This window comes from Rhopilema esculentum, unplaced genomic scaffold (assembly GCF_057945365.1).
Source record: "Rhopilema esculentum isolate cy_ngs unplaced genomic scaffold, ASM5794536v1 HiC_scaffold_31, whole genome shotgun sequence".
Classification (NCBI taxonomy): domain Eukaryota; kingdom Metazoa; phylum Cnidaria; class Scyphozoa; order Rhizostomeae; family Rhizostomatidae; genus Rhopilema; species Rhopilema esculentum.
In genome coordinates, this window is record NW_028300842.1 from 599,814 (window position 1) to 616,086 (window position 16,273).

At 38.2% G+C, this 16,273-nt stretch overlaps 1 protein-coding gene and 1 pseudogene across 1 annotated transcript; both read left to right on the forward strand.

Moving 5' to 3' along the window:
* The first annotated feature begins 5,926 nt into the window (after nucleotides 1–5,926).
* LOC148957389 (uncharacterized) lies at nucleotides 5,927–11,937 on the forward strand (annotated as a pseudogene).
* Nucleotides 11,938–12,104: 167 nt separating this feature from the next.
* Nucleotides 12,105–16,035, forward strand: LOC148957390 (52 kDa repressor of the inhibitor of the protein kinase-like). The gene has a single exon (XM_089115446.1). It carries the CDS (start codon nucleotides 13,011–13,013, stop codon nucleotides 15,645–15,647), a length of 2,637 nt encoding a protein of 878 aa, XP_088971572.1. The 5' UTR covers nucleotides 12,105–13,010; the 3' UTR covers nucleotides 15,648–16,035.
* Nucleotides 16,036–16,273: the final 238 nt, after the last annotated feature.

Below are 16,273 nucleotides of genomic sequence, written 5' to 3' on the forward strand. Positions count from 1 at the left end.
AATTTGTTACTCAGTGGACTCAGTGGCATTTATTATTTGGATAATCAATTACCCTTGTAAAAACTTGACTTCTGTAGAGTGTCTGTAGAAGAACTGGATTTCTTGATTTCTGTCCAGAGAGACTGCTTCTTTGCCAGTTTTTTTAAAATTTTATGTTTTTCCCTGATATCCTTCCTTTGCAAAAGAAAAAGTTCTTACTCTAAAGTATATTGTCACCATGTGCTCTAAGAAATCCATACTAACTTCTTTACTTATTTCAAGGCTGACATTTAGGCAAATATCATTGTAATTGGAAAGAACAGAAGGGTCTTTCAAAATCTCTGAAACCAAATCTTAACAAGCCAATTTTGTTTTAAAAGAAGCAGTTCTCGCACAAAATAACAACTCTCATCGCAAAGAAACTTTTTGAACTTTATTGTTCACTCTCCATAAACCACCTCTGTCAAGAGCATTAATAAGAGTTTGGGATTCATCAGTTTGCAGTCTTGTAGAAGAGAAAGAATTTGTTGATATATGTCTCTGCCTTTTGTGGAATAAAAAATTTTTGAATAAAGTTTATGTAAAATAAAACCAGCTAGATATTGTTAACCTTTCTCCTATTTTTTGACCATCGATCAAATTTTGTTTAATATTTTCCGTTTTGATACAGATATGAAAATATGGTAAAAAGATTCGGATTCTCCATTAAAATATCTATATCTACATATATACTTTTAGATATTTGGACGGTAGACCTTCAGTAAAAAAAATTTCTATTCAAAACTATAACAGCGTGAAGTTTCTTCAAGATATTCGGCAAACAATCTGCTAAATACAAATGCCCATTTGTGCGATTTTTAAGAGGCTAACGGTTGATTTGCTTTGAAATTCAACGCAAGAGCCATTTTTCATGATAGATGATACACTTTGTGATACACTGCAGTAATGGCCCTCAAAATGTAAGTTTGATCGAATTCTCACAATTGAGTCTAGTGCCCTAAACTGCATACTGTTCCTCTGTTTTGTTTTTACACACGTGACAAGAGAAAATATCCTTTTTGTGACTGCATTGCTGATAGGTAAACACAAACACGACAGCACATATTGCGCAATGTGTTTAAAAGGCTTGTTACCGGTAGAGGTCTGGTATTCCAGAACACCTGACCAAAATTCAACGGTATCCCTTGGTATCTTTCCATTGAAAAGTCGGCCCAGTTCACAAATTGAACTTTCCTATACTGTTTTTTCAATGGCATACTCATTTTCAGCTTTCAGATGGGCAAATGGAAGCTTGTAAAATGGCAAGCGAGCGTCTGGCTCAAAACTTTATCGGGATGACAGTAGCCCAGCCCTTTGAAAATATTCTTTGTTGATAGAAGTCTGCACTCCACTTCAGAGATAGCAGTCTATAGGAATGTGACACATCTTTCCTTTATTGCCATTACAGATTTCTCAGCATCTTTTGAAGGGCTACTGGATGCAATGAATTTATCTGCTTCAAAAAGAAATTTAGACCAAAAGACTATATTTTGAACTGGTTTGCAGTTTCCATGAAAGTCATAGACTCTAAATGTCAGGCTTTTGTGGTGAAGATCTAACTGCCTTTCTGATTCTTCTGGGTCTGCATTGGTTGCTTGAAAATAGGCTTTGAAACTTTCGAATTCTCTAACAATAAAGGTGACAAAATGAAAATATAAATAATTCATTTGATCTTCCAGTATCTGGCGAATCATCCTTGCTTTAAACCTGGTGTTTTGTGGCGATGCAGGTTCCGCAACAAGGAAGTAGGCCTTGAGCTCCTCCCAGTTTAGCAATATGTTTTGGAGTACCTTTCCTCAAAAGAGCCAGCGAGTTTCACAGTATTTGGTGAAAGGTATTGGAGTGCCTTTTCGCTGATCTGGGTTCATTGTCTGAAACAACTCTCTAAAAACCCTCTCTCCTATGCTGCTTTTGGAAAACCATTACGGTACTTCTTTCAAAAGAGAACTCAGATTCGAAAGCAGCTTGTGGAACTCAGTTTGTATGCACAGGCATAAAGAGTCACATATACATCTCATCTGATTGCAATTTGGTGAGGCTTGGTGAATTCTCGACCAAAGAGAGTTTTGCTCTCCCATTAAATTTGATGCACCATCTGAACCGTAGCTAATGCAGTCTGCTAGGGCAAGACCAAGATCATTGAGGAAATTTTCCAAAGCTTTGAAAGAATTACGCCTTTTGTACTTGATACTGGGACAAGATTTGCAAATGCGGTGCAAATTCTTTGTAAGAATTCATCGAAGTATCTTTTCACTACTGCCATGTGCTTGTCAGATGACACATCAGTAGATTCATCCACTAACACAGAGAACTTTTTCCCTTTCAGTTTTTCTGCAAGATTTTCCTTCATTGCAGGCGCTACGACGTTAGTAAGTAATTTTGTGCATTTTAATCTGTGCAATCTCATATTGCCAGCAATGCTGCCATCACCATTTCTTTTGATAATTTCGCCCAAATGATAAATTGACCTCAATGCACTTTGACAAGCGATTCCAACTGCAAGCTCTATCTTGAAAATCTTAAATTCTTTAGAAGATTGGTCGAATTTCTTGGGAACTTTCTTGAACAGTAGAACATTTGAGGAATTAGCAGCTTCATATTCTTTGCATGTCTTTCTGATTTTTCCTGGTTCAACAGATTAGATGCTTTTGGAGCAATTGCTTGGTGCCATAACTTGCAAAAAGCGATTCATGATCCATCAGATACTTTTTTAACCCATGAATATTTGTCATGAATATTTGTCTTCCCAAGACTTAGCGCAAGGCCGCCCATTCTCGTGCGAAGATTTCCATTTAGACATGATTGCAAGACAACAAGAAACAGCTATGATAACCCTATGCTAACGAGCAAGCGAAGAAGTATTCACATTTACATGATTACATTGCCTGTCATCTATACTATTTCGGTTGACAAAAATGACATAAATGCCTTGTGCCATTATAATAGGTCTAGTTGTGCCTATTACTTTGAGTAGTCGTCAGAGTGAAGAACAAACAGAAATATCGTGCGACTCGTAGCGAGAATATAAACTGACTAATCCTTCTTAATTAAACAAAGGTTATATACAAATGAAAGCGAGGTTAGAATATTGTGACATGTTTAACAGTCCTACTACAGTCCACTCCTCCTTACAAAAAAGAAGCTTGTCTTCTTTTGTCGTTCTACTTGACATTGCCGAGTGACGTAAATGCCTGGACTTTATTTATAATGCGGGTGCACGTTCATTGACGAATCCTTGATCATTTGATCTGATACTCAGATTTCGGCATCAGTCTTTTGAAGATGGTTGTTTCCAAAGATGATGTCAGCGGAAAGGCGTTCAAAGACTACCCTAGGCATTGACGTTGAGTCAACAGCATTCTTTAGAGTGCACTGGTGTGAGTCCAATGGTTGAATGGATGTGGAATCCGGTGATTTGGCAATTATGTTGTTAGCGTGACGTAAGGATACCGAAGACAATGGCAAACATGTGGCTATTGGCATCAAAAGTGATTTGTCTGCGGACACAACTGGAAGGGCTAACGAGCCACCATTGGAGGAAAGAATAGCAAGTGTTTCTTGCGGGGTAAAAGGAAGTGTTTTCCCATTGCTAGGCATTGTCAAAGCCTTGAGATTTTCATCTTGACGGCAATTTTCTGTTTTCAGTGAGAAAAGGGTTTCTGAGAGTTTCTTTATGTTCTCAGCAATGTTCTGCAAAATTGTCGCAGTTTTTCCAAATGGGCCTTTCGTCGGTTTGATGTGGTAGAAAGTCTTGAAGATGTGGCAACGATTAAAGATGCATGAGCCATTAACTTCACATGAAGAATGTTCAAATCTGTTGAAATCTCTACACAAATCTTCAGCATCAGAGGTCTTTGTGAGACGCTTCAGGCAAAATTCTGTAAAGTGCCCTCTGGCTTTACAGTACGAACAATGAAACGAACCTTTCATCTTTAGGTGCAATGGGAAGAAATAACCAGTTGATCCTTCATTAAAAAAACCAAGAGGCTACCAGAGATCTTTAATGGGTCCTCCACCAACTATAATAGGTCTAGTTGTGCCTATTACTTTAAGTAGTCGTCAGAGCGAAGAACAAACAGAAATATCGTGCGACTCATAGCGAGAATATAAACTGACTAATCCTTCTTAATTAAACAAAGGTTATATACAAATGAAAGCGAGGTTAGAATATTGTGACGTGTTTAACAGTCCTACTACACCATGGGGGGGAGGTAGATTATATCATTGAAAACAAGGAACGCTGCAATGTGCCAAGGACACACGACAAAGCACACAAACACCAGAGATAAACATGTTATGACATTTCACACATGTTCTACACATCACACATCTTCACACATGTCCTACCTTAAGAAGGAAACCCGAAAGTCTCAGAGGGAAGTGATTGACTAAAAGGTGTTATCCAATTAAATCGCAACAGCTGTTAACCAAAATATCTGTTAAAAATTCAAATGTTCAGGAAATTTGGATAATTTTTCATATAAATTCAAAAAAAGCCAAATTTTTGGCCAAAACCAAATCATATTTTGATAGCCAAAGAAGTTTTCACGAATTCGAATTTCTGGAATTCGGATTAGAACTGGCAAACCTCGGCAACCCTCAGTGAGGAACTTGTGAGAAATACAACCCCAGTGTGAGCAACGCATGAAAGACATTCATGCAACAAGTCAGAAACATAGGAGCAAAAAGAGAAAGAAAAGATCCTAAAAGATTGATTGAAGAGATTACAAATTAACTGAGAATTGCTTTATTGCAGAAGCGTTTACATAAGAATCTGATGGACCAAAATCTCGCAAAGAAGCTTTGAATAGTGAACATTCTGATAAAACAAGGTGCAATACAACTTTCAAGAAATAAAAAGTTTCATAACAGAACAAAACATGTTGATGTTTCTTATCACTTTGATCGTGAAAAAGTGATATCAAATGAAATTGTTTTAGATTATTGTCCAACTCAGGACATGATGGCAGGTTTTTTTTAATAATTTATGAATTATGTCCCCCATTAGGAGTTCACAGCATTGTTCAGTTCTGTCCATGTGTAAAAAAAAAGTGTTGTTTACATTTTGCTTCAAACATAATCATCAAGTATGAGTGTTTAAATATATGATGATTATCATAATAGTTAATGTTTGCTTGTTGTAGTCACATGCTATGTTATGTTGAAGCTTATTGGACAATAGACACTTGTATAACTTGCTAACCACGCTGTTTGAGTTTTGAGCTTTGGTATTAACCGTTGTACTAGGTCTGTTTTTGTTGGCTCAACGATCTTAATTCATATATTGTCAGCTTGTCATTATGCCCCCCCCCCCCCGTCAGCTTGTCATCCGAGAAGAAGCAGAATCAATGAAGATAAGAATTGTGCTTGACTGTTTAGCCCATGCCAATAGCCAGGAACCAATCCTAGCGAAACAAGGTTCTGGGGTGCCATTGAACCACATCAAAGTCAGTTAACAATCAGTTGTACAAAATGCATAGGTGCAATTACGAAAAAAAGATACTGTCAACCATCAACTCCGTAATTGACCAGTTAGACCTGGCATCACCTGTAATCATTACTGGAAAGATCCATGATGCGACAGGTCAAGACGAGCTGGGGGAGTCTAGTAACTAGCGTGACCATCTCTGTTTTTCCAATCCAGCTGATGGTTTACCTTAAAATCCAACAAAATGAAAATTGCCATAGAAGTACATTATATTGCATGTTGCCACTAAATTTTGATTATGTGTTGTTTATTGTGGCACAATTGTTTATTAGTCTGAAATTTTCGAATATAAATTTATTCATGAAGTTGTGTTCTTTCTATTCTCATGTTCTATTAATTAGGCCAAAAATGACATGGACCTTAGATCATGACACGCTGCTGTGTAGAAAGATCCTTGTTGAGGAGCCCTTTCAATTTAAAATGGGTACTCGAGAGCGTGGTCACATTTGGGATAAGGTGGCTACCAATTTAAATAAGATAGTTGAACCATGTTTCTCTGTTGATCAAAGAGCAGTGAGAGATCGATATTTGAAGCTTGAAAGAGGTTTTAACAAAAGACGTCAGAAGAAGAGTGTGCCAGTGGTATCAGCCCACCAGAGCCAACTGAATTGGAGCAAGCGATTCAGGATATTATTGGAGGGGGGGGGGATGAGGCACAGACTAAAATGGCCAGGGCTGGTAAGAGAGTTGCAGAAAGGAGAGAGAAACAGCTGAATCTGTAACAAGAGAGAGAGAGTGTCAGGAAGGTGGGAGAAAAAGAAGAAAGGCTGATGGGGACAAAGAGGTGATTGATTATATGCAAGAAAAACAGAGATCTTCAACTAAAAAGAGAAGAGTTTGAATTCAGAAGAAGAGAGATTTGAGGTAAAAGAAAAGGAAATTAAGATAAAAGAGAAAGAGAATGAGACAAACAAAAGAAAAAGAGACGGAGAGAGAATGGGAAGTTAAGAAGCGAGAGCTAGAAATGAAGGAAAAAAATAACGAGGCAAGGGCAAATAGGGACAGGGATATGATGGTCATGTTTCAGCAGCAGCAAGGGCAAATGCAGCATCAGAACCAGCTGCTGCTTGATGTTGTCAATAAGCTGTTGGACAAATTTACTTAACTTTTAGCTGTTCTTGACACTACAATTGAAATATTTTCATAAATAAACCTTTATAGAATCAACATATTAAACAAGACCTTCTGTTTAATAAACCTCCCCAGTATTTTGCTACTGCATTTAAAAAACACCTTTTTTACAGATATCAATTTTTAAATATTAAGACACCTTCTATATAAGCTCCAAAAGTTTAAAGGAATCAATTTGATCTAAATGTATTGAGTTTTACATCATTTGTTTGTTATCCATGAATTTTGTAAAGTATCTTGTATCTTTAATGATTTACGCCTTTTGTGCATTACCCAATTAGGCAATTACAATCCTAGGATGGGTTCTCCAAGAACTTCTTTATGAGTTAACTGACTTTCATTATCAGGAAAGTACCACTTAAAACTGTTCTATTCTTTACACCAAAAACATGTACAGCACTGCCTATAAAGTAAACACCTACAAAGCACTAAATTACAAACCAGTGAACACTGATCCTTTTCATCCCATCAACTATGCAAAACACAGTTTTAGTTTCATTCTTGAAAAATCTGTGAAGTGTAGAAGATGTTTGAAAGGAAGATGGCAATTTTTTTGCTTAGCTAGATGACCAATTTGCTACTTAGGGGGCTGGTTAATGAAATATTTGGTTAAAAGTATATTTTTTTCATAAACAAGCAACATTCTTGGTTTGTTTGATAGTACATTTTCAATGCTTTCAATGTTTGTATGACCTCAATATCAACCTTATATTTCACATTTACATCAATCAATATCCAAATTTTTTTTGCTGTATTTCTATAGCATTATCTGATTGTTTGTCATGAAGAGGCAAAAATCCAAATTGAAAACATGCAAATTTTCATAAGAAACAAATACTGGAAAATCAGTAAGCAATCAAGACAGTTAATAGAAAAGGGCTCTCATAAAAATTCATCTACATGATACAACTATAGACAGAGAATAAAATAAATTACCCTCATCTATGTACAGCATTATAATGGAAGTGAATCTTTTGACAGAGATGCAAAGTGCATTTGAAACCAAGCAAGTCTCACCATTTGCAACTTCAATTGATTCTCCCCAACAAATTTGTACTTGGCAATTTCCAAGTATGGAAAATCAAATAGAGGGCTCCAAAATATTGAAATAATTAAGAAACTCTCAAGAAACAATGAGCATTAAATTTTTGAAAAAGGAGTATAAGAAACTGGAGTACCCAATGTCAAACTAATGACCAAGCTTAAGAGTTCTGCATGTCATCTTTGATGAATTCTTTTCTGAAAAAATTTCTTATTGTGCTACTATTTCAAACGTTGAGACATATTTCTAACTGTGGGTGGATTACAGCAAATAGGTACATATCAATGTTGCAAAAAATATACAAAAAACACCAGGCTGAAAGTGTATGTCTGTTTTTTCCATAAATATTAGGTAATCATGCATCATTCAGTGAAATTCTGAATTGAAGTGTGAAAATATTTAAGTGCTTAACCGGAAGAGATCATTGTCCAAAGTATGGATTTAGCTAGGCAAGGGCTTATTTGCCATAAAATTGTGATGTTACATTTAATGCTGAGATGTGAAGCTAAATTTATCCTTAATACCTTTTTTCTTAGTTGTTCTTGTCATGTTTTGTCAACATGTCAAGTACAATATAATTGCCTTGGATTGCATTCAAATACTGCACAAAATCCATTGTAAAATTGTTGTGCAATGTCGGACATGAACCATACAGGGCGTAAAACACCTATTCTCATTTTTATCTGCTCGCAGGACATCTTGAGGACTGTGAAGTTCTCTCGGTTGGAAAGACACCAAGCAACAGAAAACCCTTCTCCAGATTCATCAACAACAAGCAATGATGTTAGTTTGAAATCGTATCCTGCCAAATAATCAAATGATTTTATCTACAAATATTTGAATTTAAGAAATAGAGGTAGGAGCAACGATTTACTTTTAGCAACGAGCTCATTGTGCAATTGACAGCTGCAGTATTGATCACAGCCATTGTTGTCAGTCCAATGCTGCATGTTATGTTTGTCATATAAACCAAAAGGCAATGATTTCAGGGATCAACACCATGCAGATCAATTAAAAAAGCTATTTAAGATGAACTGCAGTGTACTTCAGAGAAGACACAGCTTCTGACTACTAAGTGGTTATGACCCTATCTGTTACAAGACTCTTTCAAGAGAGTAGAACAAAAAATGAGGCGATTCGCATTGGCTTGACAATAATGCAGATGAAGAGAATGGTCATTAATCCATAGATAGAGTAAAAAGTCAGCACGAAAATATCTTTTAACTCACCAGTTGTTCCATGAGCTGCATCACAACAAATCCCCTTGTGGGAAAACTTTCTCATTTGGTGCCTTTGAAAAGTTGTTTGGATGACGATACCAAAGTCTTCTGGAGCCAAACTGCCTGTTTCTTATTGTTGGCCATAAAAAGGATAAGTATTTTTTAACATTTTTTTGAAAATTAATTTTGTCTCTTCGTTTATTCGTGAATGTTGTACGTTTGTGATGAGAAATGTTTGTATCATTTGAATTGCTTCATTGACTCACAATTTGTTAAGCGACCATCGTTGCAGTGTAATGGAAATAAGCCATGGTCTCTGCAGTAAGTAATGCTAATTGGCCCTTGAATCGGATCAGATATCCATTAATATGTCAGACCGAACATTGAAATGGAATTCTGAGACAATTTTCTTGGCCACAGATCCACCGGGCACTGTTTGGAAAATTTCTTTAATTGAGAGGGTAGATATACCTCCAAGGTCCTAGTTATTTACAATGTTGCCAATAGGCCCATGTTGTTCGACAGGTTTATTTGAAATAAATGACTCACTTTATCAATCTTTGAATGTTTACTCTGCAAGGTCGCTTCTGCAGCCTCAGCAAGGGAAATCCCTGTTAAGTTAGTAAACCCTTGCTTGGTAGTAGTAACTTTAAAACCCAATGAACATCGGTGAACTGACGTCCATCATTTATTCAGCTCATACGTGATTAGTCTGTAACGACAATAGCTCTGTTCTCGACAGTATTAGCCTACAAAACGATTACTTGTCAGACAAACAACAAGTTAAAGAACGTTTTAGGCAAATACATACTGTTGACACGTAAGATAATGCCCCGATTTCGTAGCAACCATATCATGTCCCAGTGGCACAACAGAACGTTACTGAAACACATAAAAGATATGGCAAGTAGGGGGGTTTTTAGGCCCTCTAAAAGCCCTTGGTCAAGTCCTGTAGGATTGGTGGGAAAAAAGGATGGCAGCACACAATTTAGCATAGATTTTCTCAAGGTTAATGCGATAACACATGTGTACCCTTTTGCAGCGCATAGACGAAACCTTAGATAATTTACACTATTGATATTGGCACTCGTTATTTTACAACCCTAGATTTAGCTTCAGGATATTGGCAAGTACCCCTTAAAGAGGTAGATATGCCTAAGACTGCTGTTTCTCATCACGCAGGTCTTCGGGAATTTACAGTGATGCCCTTTGGCCTCTGCCTCGGATTTCTCCTTCCAAGATGAACCTTTTTACTGCCTAAGTAAGAAGAATGTACCGTTCGTACGTATTGGGTCCTGAACAAGAGAAAACATTTTCTTTCATGAAGGAAGCGCTTACATCTCGCCAATTTTGCAGTTTCCAGATTTCAATCTACCATTTTATATCCAATCAGATGTGAGTGAATCGGAAGCCTTTGCAATTATATGGGCAGTTAAGTATTTTCGACATTTTCTGTTTACCATTTATACAAATGGTCGCCAGTTTACTATTTATACAAACCATAATGGCTGTTCGCTCTTAACCCCTGCGTTTTTGGATGCTTCTGGCACGCTTTTTGCAGATTTCTTGAAATGGCGGATGTAGTCGAAAGATTTCTGATGGAAGCAAGCATTTTTGTGCTACTTTTATTGAAGAAGCAAATCAATCGGCATAAGTGAAGGCAGCATCGATTTTGGGTCAGAGAAATTTTTCAGACAAGAAACGAATATGGTGTGTTTTACACTCTCATGCAGGAATTGCGACTGGGCGATCGTGAATACTTTTTCAGGTGAATACATGCAAATATTTTAGGGTAAAATTAATCTTGAAATCTGATGATAGATTTCTGAATGTTTTTGCATATTTCAATTAAAAGCACCTTATAGAGGTGTATAGCAACATTGATGCATCTTCCGTCTGCGGAAAATAGATGCGCATTGTGGGATAGTTGGTACGCTGTGGATCGTTTGGGATCGCTGGAATAGAACTCATTTCTATTCCAGCCATCCTCAACGATCGGATCGTTCACGATCGCTGGGGATCGCTGCAAATTTGACATGCAGTTTCCATTTGATCGTTTACGATGGCTGCAAAACTCCAGCGATCCTAAGGCTTAAAAAAACTCCAGAGGCTTAAAAAAATCTCATTAAGATACATTTCCCTTTGAGGTCATGGTTTAAATTTTTGCAAAGCCTCAGAGGGAAACTTGGATTCACATTTTTCTTGTAGAGGTTTATTGGTATTATCTATGAAAGTAAAAATGATGCAAATGGCATGCAGAAGATCTTAAACAACCTCCAAGGTTATGTTCCAAAATTTGAGGACAATGGAACAATCCAATATTCACAGGCATTGTAGGAGACCAGTTAACATTTGAAGAAGGAGTGAATGGTCTGTTTGAGTTTAAAATGGGTACAATGCCATAGAAAAACGTGAAGGATTTCACTTTAAAATTGCAGATTTTCATGGTGGCATATAAGGAGACCAGTTGAGGTATATTTGAATTTTATATCAAATGTGCTGCATTTTACTTACAAAAATTAATACATGGAAAGTAAAGATGAAATATTTCGCCAATTTGAATGCTCTGGACCTTGAGTAATGTTCAGTCTAAAGGTGTACAGGCTTGGTCAACCTTTCACAACTCCAGGGAGTCACCACGAAGTCACCACTGAGTCACCACAAAATTTTTCATTCTTGCATTGGAGGCAAGAGTTGTTTCAGCTGCAATGTTGGAACTTGGAATCACTGATAGTGATGAGCTCCCAGGCCTAGACGGACTACCAGGAAACATTAATACTTTTTCCAAGCAACAATAGGTAGAATGGCTGAATGCATTAGCTACTAAAGTGGTTGATAAATATGTCTTGAATGGCAAAAATGTTCAAGTTCCTAGAGTCGGAAAAGCAAGTGATAGGTATTTGTGTAGGTTTCCTACCTGTCAAAAGTCCTTCTGCTTTGAGAGGAAAAGTTGCCGGGCCCATGAAATGACGCACAGAGGGATAACATCAAATGGGATTACTAACAAAACTCCCAAGTCATCTTTCATGGAGGTCTAATGTCTATAAACTGTAACAGTATCAAAACTGTTGACAAGTGAGCAGAGTTTGCTAGCAAACAAGCCGGTCATGAATCAAAACTAGACTTAAATTACACATCATCTGAAGTGTTCCAAGATAGACCAGAGGTGAGAGGGGGACAGGGGCGGATCCAGCGTCTGCGTTTGGGGAGGGCCATTTATGAAAGAAGAGGAGGCCTGCGAAAATTTCACAGACACGCCCTTCAAAGTCTCACCGAACGCGGGAAACGCCCCTTTCTATCAAAAAATTTCATAAGAAGGTACACTCTCAGAACACTGAAAATTAAGAAACTTCATTGCTGCGAGAAACTTCCAAGCGAAGTAAAGGCTAAAATACATGATGAAAAATTGATGAACTTTGGCTAATCGTGTAAACACGCGCTTCTTTAGTTAAACTGATGAAAAACGGATATAGAAATAACTTTGGGGAAAACTGACATAAAAAACTGATCGTGTATTTCAGCCTTTACAAATATTCATATTGAATATTTGGTCAGCAGCTTTCGCGCTTGACTTGGGAGGGGAACTATGACGCATCAGAGTTCGTGAATGACATTATAATTCCTGTGTTCAAGAAGCCGGCATAAGACACGTACCCTTAAGATGAAAAAAAGATTTAGAAAATGAGCAAAAGTCCCCACGTATTTGGTGCGTATAATTTGAATGGTAAATTTTCAAAATGGGTAGTCACCAAAAATTCATCGCAGCATAACAGGCAAAGCTGAGTAGTTATAGGTACTGTTTTGCTTTTGTTGGAAATAGTGACGCTTTTTGGGTATCACAATCGCAATAACACGATGAACAATGTTTGAACTGTAACCCATTTTAGCCATAACTTTCTCAACCATTAACGTTTGCAGACGTCATTCATTCATGATCGCAGTCATGATTTGTGTTAAACCATAGTCCATATGAGCCGCGAGATCCGGTCACATCTAATTTTGCATTGAACTATTGTTTTAGGCTTATCATAATTCTTGTGTTACACATCCACTTGCAACTTATTGCCTCACTGAAAGCGAGAGAATAAAGCCGACTGGAGGTTTGATTAAAATGTCTGGTCCGCCAAAGAAATCAAGAACTCTTGAATCATTCTTCTCAAAAAGTAGCCGCACCAGTTCAGTTGGAGATAACCCTGAAATCTCTAAAACATGTGAAACTACCACTTGCCAAGAATTTGAATCAAAATCTACTGGTGAAGAATTCGACACACAAAGCCAAGTTGCGGTAGTCCAGGATTGTCCTGAAGAGGAAACACACCCAGACCTCTGTTGTATGGCGACACAAGTAAATGTTGCAATATCTGATAGATATGACATTGGTAGAGCTATAATGAAAACAAAACGAGGAGAACAGCTGACAGATAACGAAAGGGAAGCATATTTATCGAAGAGGTGGGTGCCGCAGAGAAGGGATGAATATCCATTTTCTGAAAAGAAAAAACCAAAGAATCAGCTCATGGTTGGTATGTCCTCGACAACGAAGCGTTTTCTGGGTGAAAATCACTTGAAAACCTTCCCCTGGCTAGCTGTCAGCAGAGAGCCAAAATGTTGCGGTGCTTGGTGTGTTTATTGCGTTTTATTCAAGACGTGCGAGAGTGGAGGTGGAAGAGGTGCACAATACGGAGGTGGAGCAGGCCAGTCAATGGGCAAACTTGTTAACAAGCCTCTTGTAAACTTTTCAGACTTGACAGGGAAAAATGGAGCCCTCACAAGTCACCAAGAAACATCTTTTCATAAGACATGTGCCATAAAGTACACGGAGTTCTTGAGCCGTGCAACACCTGGGAGTGAGAAGGACGTTCGATCAATAATGAACATTGAAAGGCAGAAAGAGATTGAAAGAAACAGGACTGCGCTGGTTCCCATCATCGACACCCTTCTAACATGCGCCAGGCAAAATATTGCGCTTAGAGGCCATCGTGATGATGGACCAGTAGATTCAACTGGGATGGAACCCAAGCACAATGATGGAAACTTCAGGGCATTGCTGCGATTGAGAGTACGGGGAGGAGATACAAACTTGAAAGATCACTTGAAATCTTGCAAACGCAATGCTTCTTTGGTAAGCAAAACGATACAAAACGAGCTAATTGCCTGTGCAGGAAATATTGTCAAAGAGGACATAGTAAGAGATGTAAAAAATGCAAAATTCTGGACAATAATGGCCGACGAAACCCAAGATTGTGCGAAACGAGAACAGTTGGTCATTGCAATTCGTTACGTTGACACAAAAAATGTGCCAAAAATTATCAAAGAAGAACCGGTCGCAATTTTAGACCTGATTGCAGACATAAAAAGCAGTGACCAATCAGATGAAACAGAGCACAATGAAATTAAGCTATGTGGCAAGGCAATAGGGGAGACTCTACTCCGCCATATAAGTGAGCTTGGGTTGGATTTGCAGTACCTCGTTGGTCAAGGATATGATGGTGCTGCATCGATGTCCAGTGAGCGAGTTGGTGTTTGCTCCTTTATCAAATCTGCTGCGCCACTCGCTGACTACTTCCACTGCTGCATGCACGCGCTAAATCTAAGTTGTTCTCGAGCCGCAAAGATACCAGCAATCAGACATTGCATGGATGACATCAAAGATATCAACAATTTCTTCAAGCATGCGAAAAGAAACAGCTATTTGCAAGCAGTCATAGCACGAGAATCAATTGAAGAGCTTCAGCGACGGCAGTTGGTGACCCTCTGTGAAACAAGATTTGTCGAAAGACATGAATCAGTTTTGGTTGCACGACAGCTTTTGCCTTACATCGTTGTGTGCTTGGAGGAAATGCTCGCTTGGGACTCATTAGATACAAGAAAAGATGCCAGGAGATTGTTAAAAAGTTTGCAAGACCCTCAGTTCCTTGTAGCGCTAGTATTGGCCGAGAAAGTGTCTGCTGTACTTCGCCCAGTGTCCCGTTCTTTGCAACAAATTGGTAGCGATCTTGTGAAAGCAATGTCGACGATTTCTGCGACACAGTCAAAGCTTTACACGTGGCGTAAAGGTGAAGAAAATGAGTTTGCTTCGATGTTTGAAGAGGCAATGCTTCTTGGCGAAAATATTGGAGTGACCAGAGAAGAGATGCACGCAATTCCTCGAGCAGTCAGTCAATCCAGGTTCAGATCAAATGCAGGTGAAGCCAATCAAAAAGCCATTGATTATTATCGTATCAATGTGTTTTTACCTCTTCTTGATGAAGTGGCTGGAGATATGAAAGCAAGATTTGGTCCCCATCAGCAGAAGATTGCGACGCTTACAAGAATTCTGCCTTGTTTCGTCAAAGAATCAACTTGGCAAGATATTTTGCCTGCAGCACTAAAATACGGAGTCTTTTTAGACCCCTTGTCCATTGTTGAAGGAGAGTATGAAATTTGGAAGCAGCAATGGCTGTCACGTGGAACAAGTACAGTAGCAAATACCGCTATCGGCGCTTTAGGCGACTGCCAAGGTGATGTATTTCCTAATTTGCATACATTACTCAACATTCTCACTGTGCTACCGGTGACAACAGCAGAACCCGAACGACTATTTTCTAAACTGAATAGTACCCTGACAGCAATTCGGTCAACAATGTCTGAGGAGAGATTAGAATCCCTACTTCTTCTGCAAGTTCACCGTGACAGAACACCAACGAGCGATAAACTCATTGACTCATTCGCAGCATTAAAATCAAGACGAATCCCATTAAAGCTGTAAGTAGTTAAAAGATGGACAAAATGACGTTGCTATTATATCGCAATACTCAACATTGAAACACACCACTTCTCGCGCAAAATGAGCTCGCATGTAGCTTTTCGTTTCAAAGGCAAAATCTCCGATAACGTTTTTGCTACGATATAGCTACTTCCTTTTCAAATTCTTTTCTGAATATATTGACATCAGTTGGGATCACTGATTTCCACAAAATTACTCAATCAAAGCTCTCATGTTTCTATGCTCGCAGTTAGTGTTCTCATGTAATGTAATAAGTAATTTTGGTTTGTTAGTTATATAAACAACTAGTTTCTTGTTATGCAAAAACTTTTACCTTATCAATTTACATGTTTAGTTAATGTATTTACTGTCTTTTCATTCAAAGTCTCTCGTTGTCGAATCGTTTGGGGGGGGCCATGGCCCCCCCGGCCCCCCCTGTAGATCCGCCAATGGAGGGGGAGCATTATCACCTGAGCTGGCAATTAACCAGACCAACTTTTTCTGACTCAATTTTTTGCGTAGATTACGAAACTGGATGTTGCTTTGGCGTTTAGGGGGCGTTTTCTAGATACAGGGGGTCAAATTCCTAAAAACCTCTAAATGTCCCAATTTGACTGTATTTAATTATT